This window comes from Melozone crissalis, unplaced genomic scaffold (genome assembly GCF_028551555.1).
Source record: "Melozone crissalis strain CALT ecotype California unplaced genomic scaffold, PUWL_Pcris_2 ptg000063l_1, whole genome shotgun sequence".
In the NCBI taxonomy this organism is placed as follows: domain Eukaryota; kingdom Metazoa; phylum Chordata; class Aves; order Passeriformes; family Passerellidae; genus Melozone; species Melozone crissalis.
Window position 1 is genome coordinate 3,053,496 of NW_026535841.1, and position 24,896 is coordinate 3,078,391.

Genomic DNA, 24,896 nt, shown 5'->3' on the forward strand with positions numbered 1-24,896 from the left:
ACACCATCCAATGTCCCCTTCAAGCTCCTGGATCCCCCAGCACCACTGGGCACCCCAAGGCAAGGCCCAGCCCAGCCCATGGATACCCCCCAGGCCCATTGGGGACCCCATGCCAAGCCCCTGAAACCCTTCAGTGCTAAAGTGGACACCATCCCATGACCCTCCAAGCCTATGGATGCTCCCAGTGCCACTGGGGATCTCTTCTCGTGCCATTCTGAGCCCAAGGATCCCCCCAGTGCCATTGGAGACCCCTCCCTGGCCTCCCCCAAGCCCATGGATCCCACCACCACCACTAATGACTCCATCCTGTGCTCCTCCCAAGCCCCTGTGTGCCCCCCAACCCACTGGGGATCCCATCCCATGGGTACCCCCAATGCCATCAGGGACCCCACCCCAAGCCTCCCTAGCCAATGGGTACCCCCAGAGCCACTGGGGACCCCATCCTAAGCCCATGTGTACCCCAGTGCCATCAGAGACTCCATCCCAAGTGTATGGGTACCCCCAGTGCCGTCAGGGACTCCATCCCAAGCCCATGGGTACCCCCTGTGCCACCAGGGACCCCATCCCGGGCCCATGAGTACCCCCAGTGCCATCAGGGACTCATCCCTGACCATGGACACCCATCAGTGCTTTTGGGACCCCTCCAAGCCCCCCCTGTGGGTGCCCTCCTGCACCAGAACGCCCCCAGTCCCACCAGCGCCCCCAGTGTGGAGGGCTCACGTGTGGCCACGCCCCTTTGTTCAGCCACGCCCATTTCACGGAGCCACGCCCCCAGTGCGCCCCGCGGGTCCTCCAGGGTGCCCGGTCCGCCAGGGGGCGCGTGGAGCAGCGGCCGCCGCTCCGCGCCGCGCTCTGTGCTCCGTGACGTCATTTCCGGAGACGCGGAGGCGAGGCGCGGTGAGTGCCGGGGTGGGCCGGGACCCCCGGCCGGGGATGGGGGAGCGGCTCCGGCCCTGGGGCTGCGGAGGGGCCGGCGGTCTGTGTTCCGCTGTGCCAGGGGCTCGGTGGAACTGGAGGGTCCTGCCCTGGGGGGCGAAGGCCCCGTGCTGGGGGAGCTCTAAGGGTTCGGGCCCATGTGCGGGGCTCTCAGGGCTCTGTATGGGCGGAGAGACCCCGGCGTGAGGGTCTGGGGCGTCTCTGAAGGAGTGAAGGGCTCTGGGTTCGGTGTGCTGGGCTCTGGGGGTTCTGGGAAGCTTAGAGACCCCGGCGTGAGGGTGTGGGGCGGCTCTGAGAGGGTGAATGGCTCTGGGCTCGGTGTGCTGGGATCTGGGGGTTCTGGGAAGCGGAGAGTCCCCGGTGTGAGGGTCTGGGGTGGCTCTGAGGGAGTGAAGGACTCTGAGCCCGGTGTGCTGGGCTCTGGGGCTCAGGAGAGGTGGAGGGTCCGGGTCTGGGGTGGCTCTGAAGGAGTGAAGGGCTCTGGGCTCGGTATGCTGGGCTCTGAGGGCTCAGGAGGGCGGAGAGACCCCGGCGTGAGGGTCTGGGTGGCTCTGAGGGAGTGAATGGCTCTGGGCCCGGTGTGCTGGGCTCTGGAGGGCGGAGAGTCCCTGGCTTGAGGGTCTGGGGCCGTTCTGAGGGAGTGAATGGCTCTGGGCCCGGTGTGCGGGGCTCTCAGGGCTCTGGAGGGCGGAGAGTGCCCGGCGTGAGGGTCTGGGGCGGCTCTGAGGGAGTGAGGGGCTCTGGGGGCTCTGGAGAGGTGGAGGGTCCCGGGTGTGGGGGGCATGGAGCAGCGGACGCCCCGGGATGGATGTGCGGGGCTCTGAGAGCTCTGGAGGGCGGAGAGACCCCGGCGTGAGGATCTGGGGTGGCTCTGAGGGAGTGAGGGGCTCTGGGCTCGGTGTGCTGGGCCCTGGAGAGGTGGAGTGTCCCGGGTCTGGAGGGGCTCGCAGGACAGTTTGCTCCGGGATGGATGTGCGAGGCTCTGGGGTGCTCTGGAGGAGCGAAGGCTCCCGGGTCTGTGAGGGCTCTGAGGTGGCAAAAGTCGCAGTCCGGGGGCTCAGAGAGGGGCTGAGCGCTCGGGCCCGGGGTCCCAGAGGAGTTCAGCGGCGCTGGGGGGCTGTACTGGAGCAGAACCCGGGCCCGCCGTGCTGCTCCGGGGGGGCTGTGGTAGAGCAGAACCCGGGCCCGCCGTGCTGCTCCGGGGGGGCTGTGCTGGAGCAGAACCCGGGCCCGCCGTGCTGCTCCAGGGGGGCTGTGGTGGAGCGGACCCCAGGCTCGCTGTGCTGGAGAGGGCTGGGAGGTGCAGCATGGAGGGAGGCACAGCGCACACTGCAGAGCCCAGGCGGGGCTGGCGGGAGGAGCCCGGGAGAGCCCCGGTGCGGGCAGGTTTGGCCCCCATGGGCTCAGCCCGTGCTCCCTCCCCAGCCGTGCCGGCAGCACCATGTCCTCCGAGTCCAGCAAGAAGAGGAAGCCCAAGGTGATCCGCACGGACGGGGTCCCAGCCGAGGGCAAGCGGGGCAAGGGCGACACGGACCAGGTACAGACGTGCCCAGGGCCCCGCCCACACCCCTCTGTGCTGGCCTGGCTTTCCCTGCTGGAAAACAATCCCAGAGAAGCTGTGCCTGCCCCATCCTGGCAGCGTCCCAGGCCAGGTTGGATGGGCCTTGGAGGAAACTGGGATAGTGGAAGGTGTCCCTGCTCATGGGACTGGATGGGCTTTAAAGTCCTCCCTTCCCACCCAAACCATTCTGGAATTCCATGAATTGTGAGATCCAGTTCCCCCAGCTTCCAATGCCTCCTAAACTCCCACTGTGAATTCCTAAACCTGCTTCCATCTCTTTCAGGAGACACAAACACTCCTCTGGAGAGTGAGCTCAAAGCTGGAAGATCCCTCAGGGATTTGCATGGTGCCTTCAAACCCTCCCGTGAGCAGCAGGATAGTGTAGGATCAGCCAGAGTGGGGAGCGGGGTGGAGGAGGAGGAGCAATCACCATTCTGGATTGTCCTCTGTGGTCGTGGAGATCATGGAATATCCTGAGTTGGAAGGGATCCACAAGGATCCTCCAGTCCAACTCCTGGCCCTGCACAGATTGAATTTGCCAATTCAAATTTATAACAATTAAAGACAGCCTGACCTTGCCAGGTGTTTTAGTGACTGGTGGGTTTGGGATTGTTGGAGCTGAGTCCTGTGTCAAGCCATAGGATTCATGGGCAGAAGTGGCAGCCTGTCCCCCAGAGCCCTTTGCAGGGGGAGGGATGAGCCACAGGAGTGTTCTTGCCTTGGCAGGATGCCAGGTACTACAGCGAGGAGAGCGAGGTGGATCTGCGCGACCCCATCAAGGACTACGAGCTCTACAGGGAGACCTGCCAGGAGCTCCAGAGGCTCATGGCAGAGATCCAGGAGCTGAAGAGCCGGGGCATCAAGGAGAATGTGAGGAGAGGCCTCCACGTGGGGTGTAACATGTCTGTCTTTGGTGTTTCTCATTAATCCCAAGGGAAAGGCAGCAGGAGGTGTGATGTCTCCTGGGCAGAGTCAGGGAAATGGAGCAGCCTCCCTTTGCCAGGCTGCTGGGGCAGGAATGGAGACCCTGGAAATGGAACAGTTTCCCTTGTCTTGAGCTCCAGGGGCAGGAACTGAGCTCTGGAAATGGAATAACCTCCCTTTTCCAGGCTGCTGGGGCAGGGATTAATCCCCTGGAAATGGAGCAGCTTTCCTTGTCCAGGGCTGCTGGGGCAGGAATTGAGCTCTGGAGGTGGAATAACCTCCCTTTCCCAGGCTGCTGGGGCAGGGATTTAGCTCTGGAAATGGAACAACCTTCCTTGTCCAAGGCTGCTGGGGTAGGAATTGAGCTCTGGGAGTGGAACACTTTCCCTTGTCTTGGGCTCCTGGGACAGGGATTTAATTCTGAAAGAGGAACAGCCTCCTTTTTCCAGGCTGTGGGGCAGGAATTGAGCTCTGACAATGGAACAGCCTTCCTTGTCTAAGGCTGCTGGGGCAGGAATGGAGACCCTGGAAATGGAACAGTTTCCCTTGTATTGGGCTCCAGGGGCAGGAATTGAGCTCTGGAAATGCAATAACCTCCCATTCCCAGACTGCTGGGGCAGGGATTTAGCTCTGGAAATAGAACAGCCTCCCTTTGCTAGGCTGCTGGGGCAGGAATTGGGCTCTGGAAATGGAACAGTTTCCCTTGTATTGGGCTCCAGGGGCAGGGATTCAGCTCTGGAAATGGAATAACCTCCCTTTCCCAGGCTGCTGGGGTAGGGATTGAGCCCCTAGAAATGGAACAGCCTTCCTTGTCCTGGGCTGCTGGGGTAGAAATGGGTCTCTGGAAATGGAAGAGAGGGTCTTGTCGAAGGCTGATGGGGCAGGGATTTAGCTTTGGAAATGGAACAGCCTTTCTTTTCCAGGCTGCTGGGGCAGGGATTGAGCCCCTGGAAATGGAACAGATTCCCTTGTCTTGGGCTCCTGGGGCAGGGATTTAGCTTTGAAAATCAAATAACCTCCCTTGTCCCACGCTCCTGGGGCAGGAATTGGGCTCTGGAAATAGGATAGCCTCCCTTGTCCCAGGCTCCTGGGACACATCAGGTGCCTCAGGCTGAGCCACCCCTGTTCCTGCTGCTGAGGCAAATGGCTGCAGTGATTCTCTGAGGAGCCTGGACCCCTCCCAGTGACTCCCAGCACAGCCCTGTGGTCTGGCAGCAGGAGGCTCCCTCAGCAGCCCCAGGGACATGAATGTGGCTCCATAGCAAAGCGTGGAGCCCCTTTAGTGGCAGGAACCCCCTGCAGAGGAGGTGCCAGCCATGCCTCCTGCTTCCACCCCTCTCTCCTGCCCTCAGGCCTCGGAGATCGACGAGCGGCGCGTGCAGAGCTGCGTGCACTTCATGACCCTGAAGAAGCTGAACCGCCTGGCCCACATCCGCCTCAAGAAGGGCAGGGACCAGACCCACGAGGTGCCAGGAGGGGCTGGGAGGGAGGAATGCAGCTTGGGGTTTAGGGGGGTCACAGATGGGGCAGGTCCTGACTGGTCTGTGTGTGTGGTGTGAGGAGTTACACCTCAGCCAGGTCGTGGGGTTTGTTGGGAGGCTCTGTCTTGGTTTGAACAGACAGGAGGGCAGGAGCCTCCCTTGGAATGGAAAATGCAAACCCCCTCCCTCTGAATTATTATAATTTTGAATTTAAGAGGCTCTCAGGCAAAGATATGGGAATAAGAATAGCAGTTCTCTACTAGGAAAATTAAAAATACAAATGCAATAGTACAAAAAAAAAAAAAAAACATTGACAGAGTCAGACCATGCCCTGCCCCCTGTGTGTCAGGGGGTGTCCCAGCCCCATCCCATGGGGGCTCAGCCCTCCTGCAGTGCCAGCTGTGGCTCTGCTGCAGCAGGGATCCTGCACAAGGGGGGAGTTTTCCTCTGCAGCTCCAGGGCTGCTGCAGATGGGCCTGGGCTCCCTCTGGCAATGCAGGGCAGCAGAAAGCTGCTCCTCTGGCAATGCAGGGGGCAAAGGCTGCTGTGCTGTGCCAGGCTCAGATTGGATCCAGGGAGGACTGCTTGGCTCCTCCCCTGGGCGGAGCATCTCCCCATGGGATGCTGGGATTGGATCAGCCCTGCAGGGACACTCAGTGGCCATGGACAGCAGAGATCTCCTGGAGGGAGGGGTGGCTGTGGGAGGGATAAAGAAAAAACTGGCCCATGAACAGCAGAGAACTGCCCCAGCTCTGACAGATGGGGACAGAACACACACCCACAGCTACACTTTTCAGCTTGAGACAGGCTCCAATCCTGATAAACTCCTGCTGAGTGCAGGGCAGCTGTAATAAATCAATAATGAAGGAGCAGTATCTGCTTTTGTCTCAAGTGTAGCAGGAGTCAGAAACTCTGTTTCAAGGGTCTGGTGTTGTGCAAGTGTATCAATGGGGGGATGATTGGCCTGGAAGCTCCACACCCAGAGTTCTCAGAGAGGGGACTCTGTGTGTCCCAGCAAATGAGCCCTGTCCTGTGCCTTGGCTTTGAAATGTGAGGAAGCAGCAGGATCAGTCTCCTGTCACAATCCTTTGCTCCTCCAGCCCTTAAAAATGTCATTCTTCCCCCTAAAAATTGTTGCATACCCTAAAACCTGCTGTCCCCAGCTGCTGTAGTGATGGGGTCTCGGTGACTCTCTCTTGGTGACTGTTTTTCCTGCTCCATCCCTGCTCTGGCTGTGTCTGTGTTTCAGGCAAAGCAGAAGGTTGATGCCTATCACCTGCAGCTCCAGAACCTGCTCTACGAGGTGATGCACCTGCAGAAAGAGATCACCAAGTGCCTGGAATTCAAGTGAGGATGGCCAGGGAGCAGAGGGAGCGTTGGTGTGTCTGGGATGGGTGGGGGATTCCTGAGTTTGGGAGCTCACCCAAAGCAGAGTGGGTGCTCCAGGTGTTTGTAATCATGGAATAGTTTGGATTGGAAGGGACATTAAAGCTCATCCAGTGCCACCCCTGCCATGGCAGGGACACCTCCCACTGTCCCAGGCTGCTCCCAGCCCCAATGTCCAGCCTGGCCCTGGGCACTGCCAGGGATCCAGGGGCAGCCCCAGCTGCTCTGGGCACCCTGTGCCAGGGCCTGCCCACCCTGCCAGGGAACAATTCCTGCCTAATATCCCTCTGGCAGTGGGAGCCATTCCCTGTGTCCTGCCCCTCCACCCCTTGTCCCCAGTCCCTCTGCAGCTCTCCTGGAGCCCCTTTAGGCACAGACAGTGGAGATCAAAACAAGTTCAGCTCACTGATGGTGGTGGCTCAGCAGCAGGGCAGGAAGCACCAGTGGGACACTCTCCTGTGGGACACATTGAGCACTTCCCACCTTTCCCTGGTCTGATCCATGTGTCCTGGCAGATCCAAACACGAGGAGATCGAGCTGGTGAGCCTGGAGGAGTTCTACAAGGAGGCCCCCCCTGAGATCAGCCGCCCTGCCATCACCCTGACTGAGCCCCACCAGCAGACCCTGGCCCGCCTGGACTGGGAGCTGGAGCAGCGCAAGAGGTGGGTCAGGGGTGTTCCCATTCTGTGCCCCTGCTCCAGGGATCTGAGCACACAGCTGGAGTTCAGGGTGTCCCACTCTGTCCCAGCTCCAGGGATCTGGGCACTGTTTTGCAGAGATAATCAAAACTCCACAACTTCTGTGAAAGTTGTAAAGCCGGTATGTTTATTGTATGTATGTTTATTACAGTGCTGGACACATGTGGGAATCGTTTCCCTAAAATGACATGTGTACTTCTGAGAACTTCAGGTCCCTTTTTATCCCCCTCTCAGATACATATGCATACAATTTCACAATAAGTTCATACATATTCATTTTTACAAATTTCACGTGTCATTTGCCACTAGTTTTTCATTATCAGAAAGAATTCCTAGGTCAGGTTGAGCTGCTCTTACAGCAGTCTCTGTCTCTCTCTATCACCCTCTGTCTCCCCCCTTATCTCTGTCCTTCACTGAAGCAGTTTCTCTGAGCCTAGGCTTTGCAGTCAGGCTAAACAATTCTGTTTTCTCACCACAGACTCAACTCAAAAATGTACATTTCACTTAAATCAAAATAGATTTCAACCCTGTAAAATTTCCACTTTGCTTCAGCACACACCTGGAGTTCAGGGTGTCTCCACTCCATGTCCCAGCTCCAGGGGTCTGGGCAGACACTCAGAGCTGCTGGGAGAGCAGATGTGGGGATGAAGTTTTTCACACCCTCTTGTGTGGCAGGGAGATTCCCTCTGTGCAGAGCTGGGCTTGCTGGGATCCTTATTCCATAGGTCAGGGAATTCTCTGGCACTGCCTGATGATCCAAGGAGCAAAGGGAGCCCATCCTGGCTGGAGCTGTTCCCATTCCATGCCATGGTGTGGAGCTGCCTGGCTGATCACAGGCTGGGACAGCCCTGTGTCCTGCTGCTGGCGTCACCGCTGTCCCAGGGCGCAGCTGCTCCCTGACTCTTGCCCCCTGGGAAAAGCAAACATGACACAGCATTCCTGTGTTTGGATAACAGGCAGGCAGTGTCCAGGAGCACCTTCTGGAAAGATCAGTTGGAACATGCTGGTGGGTGCAGCCTGAGGGCAGCTCAGCAGAGCAGATGAGGTGCTGGGTGCCTCCAACCCTTCATGCTTCCCTTTTCCCAGATCTTTTCCCTAAAACCTGGCTGCTTTTGCCTGGTGGAAGGCACAGGCAGGATCCTCCAGCTGGCTCTGCCTGTGACACAAGCAGAGGAGTGTTCACCTGCAGATCTGTGATCATTGCAAACCTCATGGAGACCCTCAGCTGCTCATTAAATTGCTGAGAGGCCTTGGAATTCCTAGTCCTCACTCTGTGGTGTCTAAGGAATGCCCCTGTCCATCTCCCACCACTGCTGAGGTGGAACATGGCCTGTTCAGCTGCTCACAAGCAGATGCCAGTGGTGCTCTGGGCATTTTCTGATGATGTTGGTGTTGTTGACATCCATCCATGATTTATGTTGGTGTTTTTAGCTGTGCAACCCCATTGGACTGGCTTTGGATTCTTCTCCACCTTGTGTGAGGTGCCTCTGGAGTGGAGTGCAGGGATTTCATAGCTCTGTTTTGGGAAGGTGTGTGAACACTGGAGCTTGTGTAGGAGCCTCTTGGGATGTGCATTGACCCCCATAAACACAGTTTTGCTTGGAAGCAGAATCCAAATTCTGCAGGGTCAGGTCTGTTCCCCCTCGGAGAACCCTTGTCCTGGGCAGGTCACTTCCATTCCCAGTTCCCTGCTCCTGCTGGGACAGGGCTTGCAGGCAGCAGCAGTGAGGGGATTTGCTGTGTTCTCCCTGAACACGAGGTATCCAGGGCTCAGAGCATCATGGTGCTTGCATTTTCCTGGGTTTTCTCTGTTGAACCTTGGCTCTGTGACATGAAGGGACTCTGGGGATATGAAGGGACAAAGCCTCTTAGGGAGCTCAGAGGGGTCATGGCTGCTGTCAGCAGAGCCTGGTGTGGGAGCAGATCTCCTGAGGGAAGAGCCAGTTGCTGCCCCTTTTGGAGCACAGCACAAGGCTGAGCTTCCCTTTTTCCTTGTCTGTTTTCCATCTCAAATCAGTTCCTCCCTGCCTCCCCTTGCCCTTGGTGTTTGGAGCTCTGTTTGCCCCATGTCTGAGCTCTCCTGGTTCCCTCTGTCAGGGCAGGAATGCTGGGGCTCATCATCCAGGTGGACCCCAGCAGGTTTAGAGCTGTGGTGGGTGGCAGTGACAGAATTCCCTCCCCTAGGCTGGCAGAGAAATACAAGGAGTGCCTGACCAGCAAGGAAAAGATCCTGAAGGAGATTGAGGTGAAGAAGGAATATCTGAGCAGCCTCCAGCCTCGACTCAACAGCATCATGCAGGTACCTGAGGCCTGCAGGAGGTCACACTGAGGGGCAGCTCCGGGGCTGGTTTGGGTCTGGAGATGTTTCATTCCCACTCGGGGTGGGCGAGGGGCAGATCTGAGACCCCTCCAGAGTTTCCTTTTTTATTTATGCAGCAATTCCTGCAGAACTGCAGCTGCAGGAGCTGCTAAATGGGCCTTTCCCTGGAGAGCCCCACGCAGTCCCAGCCCCCTGTGGCTGCCTTGGGAGGGAGGAACAGGAGGAGGAGCTGGGTTATTTCCAGATCCAAAACTTTCCCAGTGAGACAGCTGCCAGCCCTTTCCTGGGGCTCTCCATGTTTAACCCTGCACCACCGCTGCTGTGCCAGCTTCATCTCCTGCTCTCTCAGGCTGAGGAGGATGAGCTGTTCCCCTCCCAGTGATGAAGGCTCTCCCTGTCATTCCCAGGCCTCCCTCCCTGTGCAGGAGTACCTGTTCATGCCCTTCGACCAGGCTCACAAGCAGTATGAGACCGCCCGGCACCTCCCGCCGCCTCTCTACGTCCTCTTCGTCCAAGCCAGTGCCTATGGACAGGCCTGTGGTGAGCACCGAGGGGCCAGTGCCCCCCCAGTGCCCCCCCAATGCCACCCACAGGCCAGATGTCACTCCTGCCTGCAGCAGTCACCACTTTTTGGGGTGTTTCCCCCGTCTGCTCTGCTGTCAGATTCTGCTGAGCGCAGAGCAGTGGGGTGGCCCTGCAGAGCAGTGAGGCAGCAGCATTTGAAACCTTGTTTGCTCAGCTGCCTCGCTGGGAGAAGTGCTTGGGAAGCTGCCTTCCCACCCCTTCCCCCCTTCCAAGGTCAGCAGGGATGTCCTTGCAGCCTGTGAGCTGGCTCAGTGCTGTCACAGCTTCCCCAGAGCTGTCACCCCCTGCCTTGTGCCACCCGGGGACCCCAGGCCTTGTAGAGGCCATTCCCACAGCTCACCTGGAAACCTTCACCCCTTTGTATTTTGGGGGGATTTCTGGAGCCTCCCTGAGTTGAGAGGGATTTTCTGGAAGAGGTCAGGATCCCACTGGGCTGTGCACACCTCCTGTGTGGTGAGGGCTGTGGTGTGACCTGTTCCTCTAAGTGCCAGAGGAGCATGGAAGGACATGGTGGTGCTTGGCCACACCAGGTCCCTGCTTGTCCAAGCCAGATCCCAACCTCTCTTGGCTCCTAATAAACATTTGGCCCTTATGGTTTCCAGGAAGAGTCCCTCAAAACCCAGCGTTTTCCGTCTTCTGACCCCATCCATCCTGCCCAGGAGATCCAGCCCAGTGGTGGCCTTCCAGAACCTTCCAGACAACCTCTCTCCCACTGGCCTTTTGCTGGAGCTTCCTTCAGCAGGAACCAGGAGCTTTAGGGGCAGGGCTGCTCTGCTCACTGCCTTTGCAGCAGGAGTGGCATTCCTAACTCAGTTTTCCTGTCTCCTCTGCAGATAAGAAGCTGGTGGTGGCCATTGAAGGGAGCGTGGAGGAAGCCAAGGCCCTTTATAAACCACCTGAGGACTCACAGGGTGAGTTGTGGTGTTGCCCTGGGGACTTGTTCCTCTGTGCCTGCAGCTCCTGGGACCCTGTTTCTGTTGGGAGAGGGGTGTCAGGGCTTGGGAAAAGCCCTGGTGGTCCTGCTGGTGGTGGGAGAGCTGAGCCCTGGGTGGTCCCTGCTGACACCCCTCTCTCTCTGCACAGATGATGAGAGCGATTCCGACGCAGAGGAGGAGCAAACCACGGTAAGGGACAGCACTGTCCCCCTCTGGGGAGAGCTGGCTGGGGCTGGGAACTGCCCCTGCACACTCTGAGCGTGTGTGGAACTGCAGTGATGTCAAATGCTGACCTTTCCTGGGAGGAGGGAGCTGCCATTTCCAGCTGGTGTCCCAAATGCAGGAGCAGGCAGGGGACAGAGCTGCTCCTCTCGTGTCCCATCCCTGCAGCTCCGACTGGAGCTGCTCCACTTTGTATAAATAGCCTGAGGGCAGGGAGCTGTGTCCAACAGGGAGGGATCTTTGTCCATCCCGTGCCAAAAGCATTCTCTGCACCAGGGCTTGTTCAGCACTCCTTGGAGGAAGTGTTTGTTCTACAAATAATTCCTGCTGGATGCTGAGGGGAGGATGGAGGTGCTGGTTGCTCCCAGCAGCAAAGCCTGAAGGGGCTCTGGGCCTCCACTCCCACCAGCAGCAGCAGAGCCAGGTATATGGGGATGTTCTGTGGGGAAGGGTAAAGGGAAGGGTCTTGTGTCCAGAGAAGGGCATGGAGCTGGGAAGGGGCTGGAGCCCCAGGAGAGGCTGAGGGAGCTGGGAAGGGGCTGAGCCTGGAGCAAAGGAGGCTCAGGGGGCCCTTGTGGCTCTGCACAGCTCCTGACAGGAGGGGACAGCCGGGGGGGTTGGGCTGTGCTCCAGGGAACAGGGACAGGATGAAAGGAGATCTGCCAGAGGAGGATATTGGGAAAATTCCTTCACAGAAAGGGCTGTCCAGCCTGGCACAGCTGCCCAGGGCAGTGGGGAAGTCCCCATTCCTGGAGAGATTGAACAGCCATGTGATTGTGGCACAGGGGGACATGGGACAGTGGTGGCCTTGGCAGTGCTGCAGGGATGGTTGGACTTGATGCTCTCAGAGGGCTTTTCCAACCTAAAGCATTCAGTGATTCCAGGTTCTGCCTCTTGCAGTGGGAAAGCTTTTGGGCCAGCAAGTCCTTGGCTTTGTCTCCCAGGAGTGGAGACATTTCCTGGAGCTGAAGGAGTGACAGGAGCTGGAGCTGAGCGAGGGTTTCCTGCTCCTCTCCCTCCCCAGGACAGTGACCATGGTGCTGGGGGATTGTGGAGCTGGACTGGAGGGAAGGAGCTGTGTGCTGGGAAGGGCCATGGGTTGGTGAGGAGCAGGAGAAGGCTCTCACAGCTGTTTTGTCCCCCCAGAAGCGGCGCAGGCCCACCCTGGGTGTGCAGCTGGACGACAAACGCAAGGAGATGCTGAAGAGACACCCCTTGTCTGTCACCCTGGACCTGAAGTGCAAAGGTGAGGGGCTCTGGGGTGGGACAGCAGCTCAGGGACTGTCCCCAGCAGCACCCTGGGAGGAGCTGGAAGTGTGGAGGGGTTTCTCTGAGCTGGAGCAGGCACCAATGTCACCCCTTCTGTGTGGGCAGATGAGAACGTGCTTCACCTCACCTTCCACTACCTGATGAACCTCAACGTCATGACAGTGAAAGCCAAGGTGACCACTGCCATGGAGATGACCACGGCCATCAGTGCTGGGTAAGGAGAGCCCTGTGGGGAACCAACCTGGAGATCATTGGGCAGTGACTCCATGGGGTTTGGGAGCCCTGCAGAGCCTGGAGATCATTGGGCAGTGACTCCATGGGGTTTGGGAGCCCTGCAGAGCCTGGAGATCATTGGGCAGTGACTCCATGGGGTTTGAGAGTCCTGCAGAGCCTGGAGGTCATTGGGCAGTGACTCCATGGGATTTGGGAGCCCTGCAGAGCCTGGAGATCATTGAGCTGTGATTCTGTGGGATTTGGGAGCCCTGCACAGCCTCGAGCTCATCAGGCAGTGATTCTGTGGGATCTAGGAACCCTACACAGCTCAGAGCTCATCAGGCAGGGCCCCCTCTGCCCCCGTGGGTCTGGGAGCCCTGCACAGCCCAAGCAACCTCCTCCCCCTCTCCTCTGCCATGACAAGCCAGACTCAGGGAGTTTGGGAGCCTCTCAGCAGTGCCAGAGCTGTCAGGAACTGAGGGAAAGTCTCTCCTGCTGACACATTCAGCCTCCCTCCCACAGGCAGAGCCTGGCAGCTCCCTCACCTGCCTGTTCCTGAGGTCACCTTGTCCTGAGCTCCAGAGATGCAGCTGCCTGTGCTCCCCAGAGCCTGCAGAGCCTGATTGGTGTGAGGAAAAGCTGAAGTGGCAGCTTTGGGAGCCTGCCCAGGGAGCTCCCAGCAGCTGCCAGCTCTCTGGTGGCTCTCCCTGGCACAGGAGGTGCCTGAGGAGGAGGGAGGTGGGAAAAGCTGGTCTGAGCTTGCCTGGGAGCAGGTGCTGCTTCCCAGCCTGTCCCATATGCAGCCTCCTCATCCTGTTGGGGTTCTCTTCCTGCTGCAGACACCCCAAACCCTCTGTGACAGCAGCTGGAGATCCTGTGCAGGGTGTTCCCTCCCTCCTGCTGCCCTTGGCTGTGTTACCCCAAACCAGGGAGGCTGTGCCTTGAGCCAGACCCCAAATCCTGCAGCCCATTGTGCCTGGTCAGTCCTGTGAGCAGTCAGACAGGAGGAATTTCACAGCACTAGAGGGAGCAGCTTCCTGGAAGAGCAGGAGCTGGGGCCCTGTGATTTCCATCCTGGAGACAGCTCTCCCTTTGCAGTGGAATCAGGGGAAAGTCATTCTGCTCTTGAGCTCATGAAGCTCATAATCCCCTTCTCTGGGCTTGGAGCCTGTTCATGGAGGGATGAGGAGCCCAGACTGCTGCTGATTGACCTCTCCTCTCTTTCTGCCAGGGACCTGCTCTCCCCAGACTCCCTCCTCAACTGCCTCTACCCAGGGGACCACGGCAGGAAAACTCCCAACCCTGCCAACCAGTTCCAGTTTGATAAAGTGGGGTGAGTGACACCCAGGCCATTGCCATTAGTCCCTTGCTCCAGCACAGCAAATCCTCCCTGCTTGATGTGACCCTTCCTCATTGTCCCCACAGCATCCTGACCCTGAGTGACTACGTGACAGAGCTGGGACACCCCTACGTGTGGGTGCAGAAGCTGGGTGGCCTGCATTTCCCCAAGGAGCAGCCTCAGGCATGGCACAAACCCCTCCCTTCTCCCCCACAACATTGGTCTGAGCTTTGGGGTCCTGTCCTGTCCCCCTGCTGGCACCAGCTGTCCCCAAACCATGGCTGGGACGACAGGCTGAGCTGGGCTGGCTCTGTGTGTGGGGCCACACTGATGTATTTCCTGTCACACATGTGACAGTCCAAGCCCTTTTAGTGCCTGAATGATGGGTGCCTGTCCCTGTGGGGATGTGGCTCCTGGCCTGACATCCCTCCTGCCCACAGCACACGGTGGCTGCTGACAATTCCCTGAGTGCCAGCCACATGGAGCTGACAGTGAAGCTGCTCCGGAGCCGCCTGCAGTCCCGCCTGGCCCTGCACAAGCAGTTTGCATCCCTAGGTGAGTGCTGGGCTCCCCACCCTGCCATGGGGACAGGGGTGCAGTGGCAGGATGCTGCCAGGCTCCCTGCCCTTCCCTGGGGACAGGGGTGCAGTGGCAGAGTCCTGCCAGGCTCCCTGCCCTTTCCATTGGGACATGAGTACCGTGGCAGGGTCCTGCCAGGCTCCCTGCCCTTCCCTGGGGACAGGGGTGCAGTAGCAAGGTCCTGCCCTTTCTGGGGACAGGGGTGCAGTGGCAGGGTCCTGCCCATTCCCTGGGGACAAGGGTGCAGTGGCAGGATCCTCATGCAGGGAAGCATCTCTTCCCTGCTCAGCCAAGCTCCAGGTGGCCATGGTCCTGAATCCCAGTTATTCCAACCTGCTGCCCATCTTCAGCCAGTGCCTGCACTGGGAGAGAGAGGGGAACAGCAGCAATCACAGGAGAGGAGACATCAGCTGGCTGATGTGACATTTGGTGGGTGGCAGTGCCACCCTCAGCATTCTCAGTTGTTCCCTCAGCCCTTGGGAGTTGTAGGAATGAAGGAACTGCCCGATTTTGGGTGGCAGAGGAAGGCTCTGCCCTTTCCAATGCCCAGCACCTCTTTGGGAATGGCCATCCCAGTGCTGGGAGGTGATTTGGGAATGGTGGGAGGTGAGCTGCACACCATGCATGTTGTGTGCTTGTCAAGCTGCCCAGGGCTCCAGTGGGATCACAGCCCAAGGATGCCATGGGATCACAGCCCAGGGATCCCGTGGGATCACAGCCCAGGCATCCCGTGGGATCACAGCCCAGGGATCCAATGGGATCACAGCCCAAGGATCCAGTGGGATCACAAGCCAGGGATCCCATGGGATCACAGCCCAGGGATCCAGTGGGATCACAGCCTGGGCTCTGCTGGGCACCTGGTGGAGCTGCTGGAGGATAACATCGTGCCCAGGTCCCGCTTTGGGAGTGTCCCCACTGCAGGACAGTGGCAGAGCAGTGTCCCCAGCCCTGTCCTTGCTTTCAGAGCACGGCGTTGTGCCGGTGTCCAGCGAGTGCCAGCAGCTCTTCCCCACCAAGATCGTGTCCCGCCTGGTGAAGTGGACTGCCATTCCCTATGAGGATTATGCTGTAAGTGCTGAGCACGAGGCTGAATCCCTCCCTTCCAGCTCCCACATGGCACTGCAGCCATCATTCCTCTTTCTCCTCTCAGGAGCTGCCCTACACTAAGGATGTGATAGAGGCTGGCTTGGCTGAAGACACTCACCTCTACTACATGGCCCTGATAGAGAGGGGAACAGGTAGGCACCTTTCCTTCCCTTGGGAGCTCCCAAGCCTCATCCCAGGGCAGCCTCATGGGTAGCCCCCCTGGCTGGAGGCCCTGTCAGTGACACCTTTTTCCTGCTCAGCCAAGCTCCAGGCAGCTGTGGTGCTGAACCCAGGTTATTCCACGCTGCCTCCTGTCTTCAGCCTGTGCCTCAACTGGAAGGGAGAGAGGAACAGCAGCAACGACGACAACATTCGAGTACTGTGGGGTGGGGGGCTGCATTTTTGGGGGTGTCCCCTGCAGTTCTGTGCCCATAACAAGGGGGTATTGGGGTGAGCTGGTAGCTGGACACTCCTGTGTGATGGTGTTCACAGGGGTCTCAGGTTGAGGGAAGAGATGAGGATCTGACTCCATGTTTCAGAAGGCTTGATTTATTATTTTATGATATATATTACATTAAAACTATACTAAAGGAATAGAAGAAAGGATTTCATCAGAAGGCTAGCTAAGAATAAAATAGCAAAGAGTGATAACAAATTTTGTAGCTCGAGCTCTCTGTCTGAGGTTCACTGTGATTCACTATTAATTACAAACATCTAACATGAGCTAATTGAAGATCCACCTGTTGCATTCCACAGCAGCAAATAATCAATGTTTACATTTTGTTCCTGAAACCTCTCAGCTTTTTAAGAGGAAAAATCCTAAAAAAAAAGATTTTTCATATAAGATGTCCGCGACACTCCTGGGATTGCAGGGTAGAGATCCAACCCTGTGCCAACCTCATCCCTGTTTTCCAGGCCATGGAGAGCGAGGTCAATGTCTACTACAAGGAGCTGTGGGGGCCCAAACCTGGCTACCAGCTGCTCACCAACCAGCTGCAGCGGCTGTGCATGGTGCTGGACGTGTACCTGGAGACAGAGCCCCACGATCCCAGCGTGGAGGGGCCCAAGGAATTCCCCCAGGAGAAGATGTGTCTGCGCCTGGTCAGGTGGGAGCTGCCTGGGGGTGAGGGTGCTGCCAGGGGCTCTGGTGGCATTGCTGCTCCTGGAAACCTGTCCTAGAGGGATCAGCCCCCATAATAGCCCCAAAACTGGGCCTTGTCTGTGGGTGCTATGGGAGGTTCCTGATCCCTGTGGTCACAGCCTCCCTTCTTCTCCTCTTCCAGGGGTCCCCTGCGCCTGAAACCCTTCAAGTTCAACTACCCCCAGGGGTTCTTCAGCCACCGCTGAGCAGCCCTGGGGCTCGCTCTGGGATGGGACTCATTCACTCTGTGGGAGGAGTGTTCCCATCCTGACGTTTCTGCTCCTTTTACAATGTTTTGGGGTTTGTTTGAAGGTTTTGTAGTCAAAGGGATTAAACTGAGCTAAAGAAAAACTATGTGGGTGCCTTGTCTGTGCAGAGGGGCTGGGATGAGGGAGCTGTGAGGGCTGCAGCAAGCCTTGTGTCCCAGCCCTGGGCTCTGACAGCCTTTCCAGGGATGCTTCCTGCCTCCTGACTTCCCTCCCCACCATGGGGACTGGGGAGCTGAGGTGGCTAAAAACTGAGGTGGCTAAAAATAGCCCCTTCAGAGCCCGCAGTGCAGCCCAGCCTGTCCTTGCCCGCTGGCTGCCATCCCACTCAGCACAATCCCTGCCTCCTGGGGGGGTTCTCTGCTCCCTGGCCTTGGAGGGGAGCAGAGCAGGGTCCTGGGACAGGCAGGAGGAGGGGTGGGACATCCTGGCTTGTCCTGCTTGGCATCAGACAGTTGGGATGTGCCCCCTCCGCTGCAGCGCTCTGTGTGGGGGTCCCAGGCTGGCAGAGCTGGGGTTCCATTCCCTCTCCCAAGGTCACTGTTGTCACTGTCCCTCCTTCATCTCAGCCTCTCTGTGCTCCCCTGGCAGTGATTTCTCCCCCAGCAGGGCTGAGAGCCCCTCTCCTGCTCCCCTAGCCCTGCCCTGCCCTCGGTTCAGTGCTGCAGTGCCGGGCTGTGCCGCAGCCCTTGGGTTAAACCAGGCTCTCCCAGTCCCTTGGGAGCCAGGCTTTAAAAAAAGAAGGAAGGGAAAAAACACACTGAAATCCTTAGGAAGGCATGACAGCCTGGCCCTGTTTCCATGCTCAGGACACAGGGTCCTCGTGCCTGCTGTGGGGTGTGTTTCCCCTCTGGAAAGCCCCACCCCAGTCATGGGTGACAGATCCCAGTGCCACATTCCCACCTTCCTTCCCCGTCTTCTCCCCAGGACAAACCAGCAGAGCCAGGGTGTCTCTGTAAGCACTTTTATTTGGTTATTGCACAGAAAGCAAAGATCAGTGGGCTGAGGTTCCTGGTGCACCGTGTGTGTCTGTGAGCATTCCAGCAGCTCCCAGCCTCTCCCACCTCTGCCCAGAGGGATTGGCACCTCCAGGGCAGGGCAGGACCCCGCCAGCCCCCCCAAGCAGCTACAGCTCTGCATTGCACTCATCCATCCATTGCACATACATTAAATAAATGCACTTAGAGGAGAAGGGTGGTGGGGTTCCCCTGGGGGTCCCCCCTCTTCTCCTGGGTTATATTCAAGTGTTTAAATGTGGCGCTCGGCGAATATCACGTTCTGCGAGGGAAGCAATCGCCCACCCGAGGGGCTCTCACGGGCCTATTGCTAAGGGAAAGCCTGGCCTGAGGGTCCTGGGGGTCCCTGGGCTCCCACCCCGGGCCCAGCCATGGCAGGGAGCGGAGCAGCTCCCGTGCCCGGAGGTGCCTGCGGCTCCCGGGACCTTTCCGTCACTTCTTCCCCGGCTCTGGGGCTGTGCCCTCCTTGCTGGAGGGAGCCTCGGCTTTGGGGGGTTCCTTACTGGCTTTGGGCTCATCTTTGGGTTTTGCTTTAGCTTTGGGTTCCTCTGCTTTCTTGGGTTCCTCTGCCTTCTCCTTCTTGGGTTCCTCCACCTTCTTAGGCTCCTCTGCCTTCTCCTTCTTGGGCTCTTCCGCCTTCTCTTTCTTGGGCTCTTCTGCCTTCTTGGGCTCCTCTGCCTTCTCTTTCTTGGGCTCTTCTACTTTCTTCTTGGGCTCCTCAGCCTTTGGCTTTTCAGCCTCCTTGGTGGCTGCTTTGCTCACCTCCTGCTGAGGTTTTGCTGGAGCCTCCTCAGCTTTTCCCTCTTCGGCAGGTTTGGGGCTTGGCTTGGTCTCTTTGGCCTGTGGAGCTGGAGGCTCTGGCACAGCAGCCGCCTTCTCCTTTGGTTTCTCCTCGGGTTTCTCCTCTGCCTTGGCTGGGATGTCCTTCTTGGGAGCTTCCTCCTTCTTAGCCTCCTCAGGCTTGGAGGGAGCCTTCACCTCCTTGGGCTGCTCCTCCTTGGCCGGGGCCTTTGGGCTGGGCTCCTTGGCTGGAGCCACCTCCTTCTGTGGAGACTTGGCCTCCTCCTTCACAGGAGATTTGGCTTTCTCTGGGGACTTCACAGCTGGGGGTTTGGCTTCTTCCTTTGAGGGGCTTGGGGGCTTCTCTGGGGACTTCACAGCTGGGGGTTTGGCTTCTTCCTTTGAGGGGCTTGGGGGCTTCTCTGGGGACTTCACAGCTGGGGGTTTGGCTTCTTCCTTTGAGGGGCTTGGGGGCTTCTCTGGGGACTTCACAGCGGGGAGTTTGGCTTCCTCCTTCAAGGGAGTTGCAGGTGGCTCTGGGGATTTCACTGCTGGGGGCTTGGCCTCCTCTTTAGAAGGGGCTGGGGGTTTCTCTGGGGACTTGACAGTTGGGGTCTTGGCCTCCTCTTTTGAGGGAGGTGTGGGTTTCTCTGGGGATTTCACTGTCGGGGTCTTGGCCTCCTCCTTAGGGGGCATTGGTGGCTTTTCAGGGGATTTGACAGCTGGAGGCTTGGCTTCCTCCTTAGAGGGGCTCGGGGGTTTCTCTGGGGACTTCACAGCCGGGCTCTTGGCCTCCTCCTTTGAGGGGGTTGCAGGTTTCTCTGGGGATTTCACAACTGGGGTCTTGGCCCCCTCCTTTGAGGGGGACGGGGGCTTTTCAGGGGACTTGACTGCTGGGCTCTTGGCCTCTTCCTTTGAGGGGGACTCAGGTTTCTCTGGGGACTTGGCCTCTTCCTTTGAGGGGGACTCAGCCTCCTCCTTTGCAGGAGACTTGGCCTTTTCTTCTCCCTCTTCTTCAGCTTTCTCCTCTTCTTCTTCTTCCTCCTTCTCTTCAGCTTTTTCCTCCTCAGCCTCTTTCTCAGCCTCCTCCTCCTCCTCTGTGACCTCCTCGGTCACCTGGATTTCCTCAGTCTGCTCCTCCACAATCACTGTCTCCTTCTCTGATTTTTCCACCACCTTGATCTTCTCCTCGCTCTTCACCTTGATGCTGGTGGTGATGCTGGGAGGCTTGGGCACCACCTCGGGGTAGGAGAGCATCCCAATGCCAGTCTCGAGCCGATACTCCTCCCCTTCCAGGAGCTTTCTGCCAGGGAGAGACCAGAGCAGGGCACTCAGTGATGGCTTCTCCTGTCCCCCCATGACCAGGAGCTGCCAGCAATGTCCTGCAGCTCCACCTCCCTCCCTGCCCCATCCTGGATGATCCTCCTGCTCCTGTGGCCTGGGATGAGCAGGTTTCCTTGCCCTTCCCTCCACACACCACGGGGTCACCCAGCTGGACATTGCCCACCATGGATGGATGGTTAGCTCACCAGAAAGAGCTCAGATGTTAACAAGGGACCTTGAGCAGACCTGGGTGAGACCCCCCACACCTTCCCCTGCCCCCCGTACCTGTAGGCAGCAATTTCAATGTCCAGGGCCATCTTGACGTTGAGCAGATCCTGGTACTCGCGGAGCTGAGCTGCCATCTCCCACTTGGTGTTCCTCAGCTCGTTGTCAAGCTGCTGGATGGTTTCCTGTGGGCACACAGAGCAGTAATGGGTTGGGGGGGAGACACATGACACAGTCCCCAGGAGCAGGGAAACACACAAGCACCCCTAAACTGTCCCCTGGTCTCCAGCACCAAGTTGTCCTCACGGAGGAGTCTGCAGCCACCTCCTCCTGCAGACACAGGGAAGGGGACACAGCCAGGGGTGCTCCCAGGGTGTCCAGGTGCCTTGGGGGACCTGGCAGGAGCCCTGCATGCCCTGAGCAAGGAGCTGCACTCCAGCTGAGCCCCTGGCATGCTCCCAGCACTGCCTCCAGCAGGGACACGCTGTGGGAATGCTTCTAGGACTTGAGTGAGTCCAGTGGCAACTGAACTCCAGCTGGAGGCTGGTGAGAACCACCCTGGGGACTGCACTTCATTCCAAGGCCACCAAGGCAGCCCTCACTTCTCAGATCTGGAGGACAGGATGTGGCAAAGCCTGGACACACTTCCATGGCGTTTGTGACCGTCCTCACAGGCAGATCAGTGCCAGGCAGAGCCATGGGGCAGCTGAGGGACACAACAGCCCGGACACCACCTCAGGCTCTGGGCTCCTGGTCCCTGTGGGCTGGGGAAGGCCAGTTCTGGCACAGCCCCAAGCATGTCCCACAACTCCTTCCCATCCCAGAAGCCAAACCCCAGCGCTGCCCCTCCCCAGCAGAGGGATGGTCCCTCCCCAGCCTGGGCCGCTGCCCACTGCGCCACGGCACCTGGTAGGACAGGACATCTGCATGGTGGCGCTCCTCCGAGTCCTGCCTCTGCCTCTCCAGCGACTCCTGGGTCCCTTTGAGGGCCTCCAGCTCGGTGGTCTTGGCCTGGAGCTGCCGGCGGTACTCGGAGATCTCCTCCTGGGCCAGGCGCATGGCGTCCGTGTTCACCTTGGCCACCTCCGACAGCTTGTCCAGCCTCACTGCGAGGGAAAAGGGAAGCTGCAGGGCGGGAGGGAGGGAGGCTGCAGCCTCCCCTCCTTGGGGAAACCCAAACCTGTTCGTGCCACACGTCCCTGTCCTCTGCAGAGCCACCCCGGGCTCCCTGAGCACTCTGCCTTCCCCACCCCTCCCTCCATCTCTGCCGGGAAGTGAAGGAGGACGGGCAAGACGAGCTCGGGGCTGTTTCTGCCATGGTGGACTTCAGCCAGTGCAGATCCTCGCTGCAGCCCCCGCCTCCCCTTCAGCTGTGCCACAGCCCCCCGCCCCACAGCCCTGGCCCGAGGCGGGGGGGGTTTGCCGCAGCGCCCTGCGGACACCCCAGGGGACGAGGGGGGGCACAGAATAAGGGGACAGGAACGGGGAGCAGCGATCCTGCGGCTCCCGGGGCAGCCCCCGCCCCGCGGGACGGGCGCCCGGGTCGGCGCTGCCGCTGCCCGCGGTGCTGAAGCGCCGCTGTCCGCGGTGCTGGAGCCGCCCTGCGCGCCCGGGGCTCAGCCTGGGGTGCCAGGCGGCTTTTGGGGTTCCTACCCCACCCTCTGCACCGTACTGTCCTCCCACCCCAAAAAAGGCCACTCTCTGTCCTCCCCTCCCGCGTCAGGGATGCGGTCCCGCCCCCCCAGCGCTGCAAGCACCCCCGGTCTCGTCCCGGCTCAGAGGGACCAGCACAATTCCCTGCAGCATCGGGGGGTCCGGCACCCCAAAAACTTGGTCCTGGAACCCTCCTCGGAACTCACTGCGGGGCAGAGGGGAGTCGGGCAGGGCACCCGCGGGCACTGGGGCTCTGCTGGCAGGGATGGGGTCACCCTGAAGCCCTCCCAGGGTGCTGGATGTACGGGAGGTCCCTGCACACTGCTAGAGTAGGGGGCACTAACCCTCCGAGAGCACAATAGAGGGGGTCTCGCTATCCCAACACCCTCCAGGAGCACAGGAGAGGTGGGAGGGGTCCCTGCACCTCCCGGGGTGGGGGTAACTAACACGATACAAAGAGCGGAGGGTTCCGCATCCCTCGGGCCTCCCTTTGCTCCAAGCCCATCCCGGAGTGCGGCAGCCCCGCGCGTCCCGGGGGAGGTCCCGGGATGCTCCCGGCGCGTTCGGCGGCCCCACCCTGGCACTCACCGCGGAACCACTCCTCGGCCTGCAGGGTGCTGCGGGCGGCCGTGCCCTCCAGCTGTGCGCGCAGGTCGCGGAGCGCGGCGGTGACTCCGGGCCGCAGGGAGGCGGGCGGCTCGGCGGGCAGCTCGGGCCGCGCCCCGCGCAGCAGCGCTCCCACCTCGGCGCGGTGCTGCCTCCGCAGCTGCTCCGCCTCCTCCCGCAGCGCCCGGGCTCGCTCCTCCAGCGGCGCCCGCGCCCGCTCCTCCTGTGCCGAGCGCTGCGCCAGCCCGCGGGCCGCCGCCTCCAGCTCCGAGCGCTGCCGAGCCTCGTCCTCCAGCCTTCCCCGCAGCGCCGCCACGTCCTCGGCCAGGCGCGCCCGCTCCAGCCGCAGCTGGCCCTTCTCGGCGCCCAGGCGCAGCACGGTGCCCCGCATGTCCCGCAGCTCCCGCGCGTAGAGCTCGCCCATGGCCGAGCGCCCCGCCTGCTGCTGCCGCAGCGCCGCCGCCTCGGCCGCCAGCGCCCGGTTCTGCTGCTCCAGCGCCCGCACCCGCTCGATGTAGCCGGCGAAGCGGTCGTTCAGCACCTGCAGCAGCTCCTTCTCGTTGCGCGCCCGCGGTTCGCCGTTCAGCGAGTCCAGGCTCTCGGTGGAGGACGCGGCCGCGCTGCCGCCGCCGCCGCCCGCGCCCCGCGCCCGTCCCACCACCGGGGCCGGCCACGAGTAGAAGCCGCTGGAGGCGGCGGAGCGCGGGGCGGCGCGGCCCGGCTCCTTGCGGAGCCCCCCCGGGGGGCCCAGCAGCGTCTCCAGCATCAGGCTCATGGCGACCCCCGCCCTCGCTGCGGCACCGCCGCGGCCGCCCGCTTTATAGCGCTCGGGGCGGCCGCTCCGCCCCGCCACCGGCACCGGCAGCGGCACCGCCCCGCGCCGCCGCCGCAGCCCAGCGGGTGCGGGGGACCCCGTGCCACGCCCAGGTGGGGAGCGGGAGCCGCAGCAGAAAGGAGAGGATTACCCCCGAAAGGAGAACGGGGATCACGGGGCACAGCGGGAGCCCGGGAGCAGCAAACAGGAGCACCGGGAAGGGAGCGGAGAGATCCCGCAGGGAGCACGGAACCCCCCGGGCAGATAGCGGGACCCCCGGGAAGGGAGCAGGGAGCTCCTTGAGGGAGAACACATCCCCGGTCAGGGAGCAGGACCACCGGGAATAGAGAATGGGAGCCCCGGGAAAGGAGCAGGGATACCCCAGGACAGAGTGAGAACCCCGCAGGACGTGGAGAGCCCCCAAAGCGAGAAGGGACCCTCGGAGGAGGGAGGGGGAAAAGAGGAAAAAAGGGTGGGACCTTCAGATAGAGGTGGGACCCCCGAGGACAGGGCAAGGACCCCACAGAAAGGGAGTGGGGAGCTGCTGTGTGACCGTGGACCCCCTGGGCAGAGAGAGGAACAGCTGGGAACAGAGTGGGGTCCCCAGGAATGGAGAGTGGGACCCTGGGGACGGAGCTGGGACCACCCAGTACAGAGCAGGACCCCACCCCGGTGTGAAGGAGAAAGGGGGGACCCCCGGGTGGCACAGACACCCCTCCAAGGGTGGGGCAGCGACCCTGGGGTAGGGCCCTCACTCGGTGTCCCCCCGGGGCCAGGCACTGACTGGGGGATGGTGCCGGGAGGGTCCCCCGGGGGGACAGGGGACAGCCCTGTGGGATGCTGGGAAGCTCCAGGCAGGGAGGGATGGGACGGCCAGGTCTGCCATCCTGGCTGGAGTGGGGATGGGGAAGGGGATGGAGACAGGGATGGGGTGAGGGGATGTGACCCCCAAAACCTGCCCTTGGCACCGGGGCATGCACGGGGCACTCAGCCAATCAGCACTTGGATACCATAGAGCCAATCAGCACTTGGGTACCATCCAGCCAATCAGCACTTGGATATCATAGAGCCAATCAGCACTCAGGTACCACCTAGCCAATCAGCAGTCATGTACCATCCAGCCAATCAGCATTCAGGTACCACCCAGCCAATCTGTACTCACAGACAGCCCAGACAGTCAGCCCATATGGATCAGTGGCCAATCAGCTGTCCCAGATAACCCAGCCAATCAGCACATTTGCTACCCAGCCAATCAGCACACAAAGAGCTCAATACGTGGGTAGGTACTGACAGCTCAGCCAATCAGCAGCCAGGCCTGGAGATCCTAGCCAATCAACACACAGGTCCCAAGATCTCAGCCAATCAGCAACCAGGTCCATAGATCTTGTCCCAGCCAATCAGCAGGCAGGAGTACAGATCCCAGCCAATCAGCACACAGGCCCACAGATCCCAACCAATCAGCACACTGGTCCACAGATCCCAGCCAATCAAAAGGCAGGTATACAGATCTCAGCCAATCAATATACAGAACCATAGAT

At 60.0% G+C, this 24,896-nt stretch overlaps 2 protein-coding genes across 2 annotated transcripts; one reads left to right on the plus strand and one right to left on the minus strand.

Moving 5' to 3' along the window:
• Positions 1 to 854: 854 nt before the first annotated feature.
• Positions 855 to 17,015, plus strand: THOC5 (THO complex subunit 5). The gene is made up of 20 exons (XM_054289026.1): positions 855 to 897; positions 2,362 to 2,473; positions 3,224 to 3,367; positions 4,774 to 4,887; positions 6,152 to 6,249; positions 6,804 to 6,950; positions 9,171 to 9,285; positions 9,714 to 9,846; positions 10,725 to 10,802; positions 10,975 to 11,015; positions 12,195 to 12,294; positions 12,423 to 12,531; positions 13,762 to 13,863; positions 13,956 to 14,052; positions 14,310 to 14,424; positions 15,413 to 15,516; positions 15,599 to 15,686; positions 15,795 to 15,910; positions 16,450 to 16,640; positions 16,818 to 17,015. Exons 2-20 carry the CDS (start codon positions 2,378 to 2,380, stop codon positions 16,879 to 16,881), a joined length of 2,052 nt encoding a protein of 683 aa, XP_054145001.1. The 5' UTR covers positions 855 to 897; positions 2,362 to 2,377; the 3' UTR covers positions 16,882 to 17,015.
• A 1,281-nt stretch (positions 17,016 to 18,296) lies between these two features.
• On the minus strand, positions 18,297 to 23,319 carry NEFH (neurofilament heavy chain). The gene is made up of 4 exons (XM_054288926.1): positions 22,527 to 23,319; positions 21,192 to 21,391; positions 20,346 to 20,470; positions 18,297 to 20,040 (listed from the first exon to the last, which is right to left on the minus strand). The coding sequence occupies exons 1-4, from the start codon at positions 23,317 to 23,319 to the stop codon at positions 18,390 to 18,392; spliced, it is 2,769 nt and encodes a 922-aa protein (XP_054144901.1). The 3' UTR covers positions 18,297 to 18,389.
• Positions 23,320 to 24,896: the final 1,577 nt, after the last annotated feature.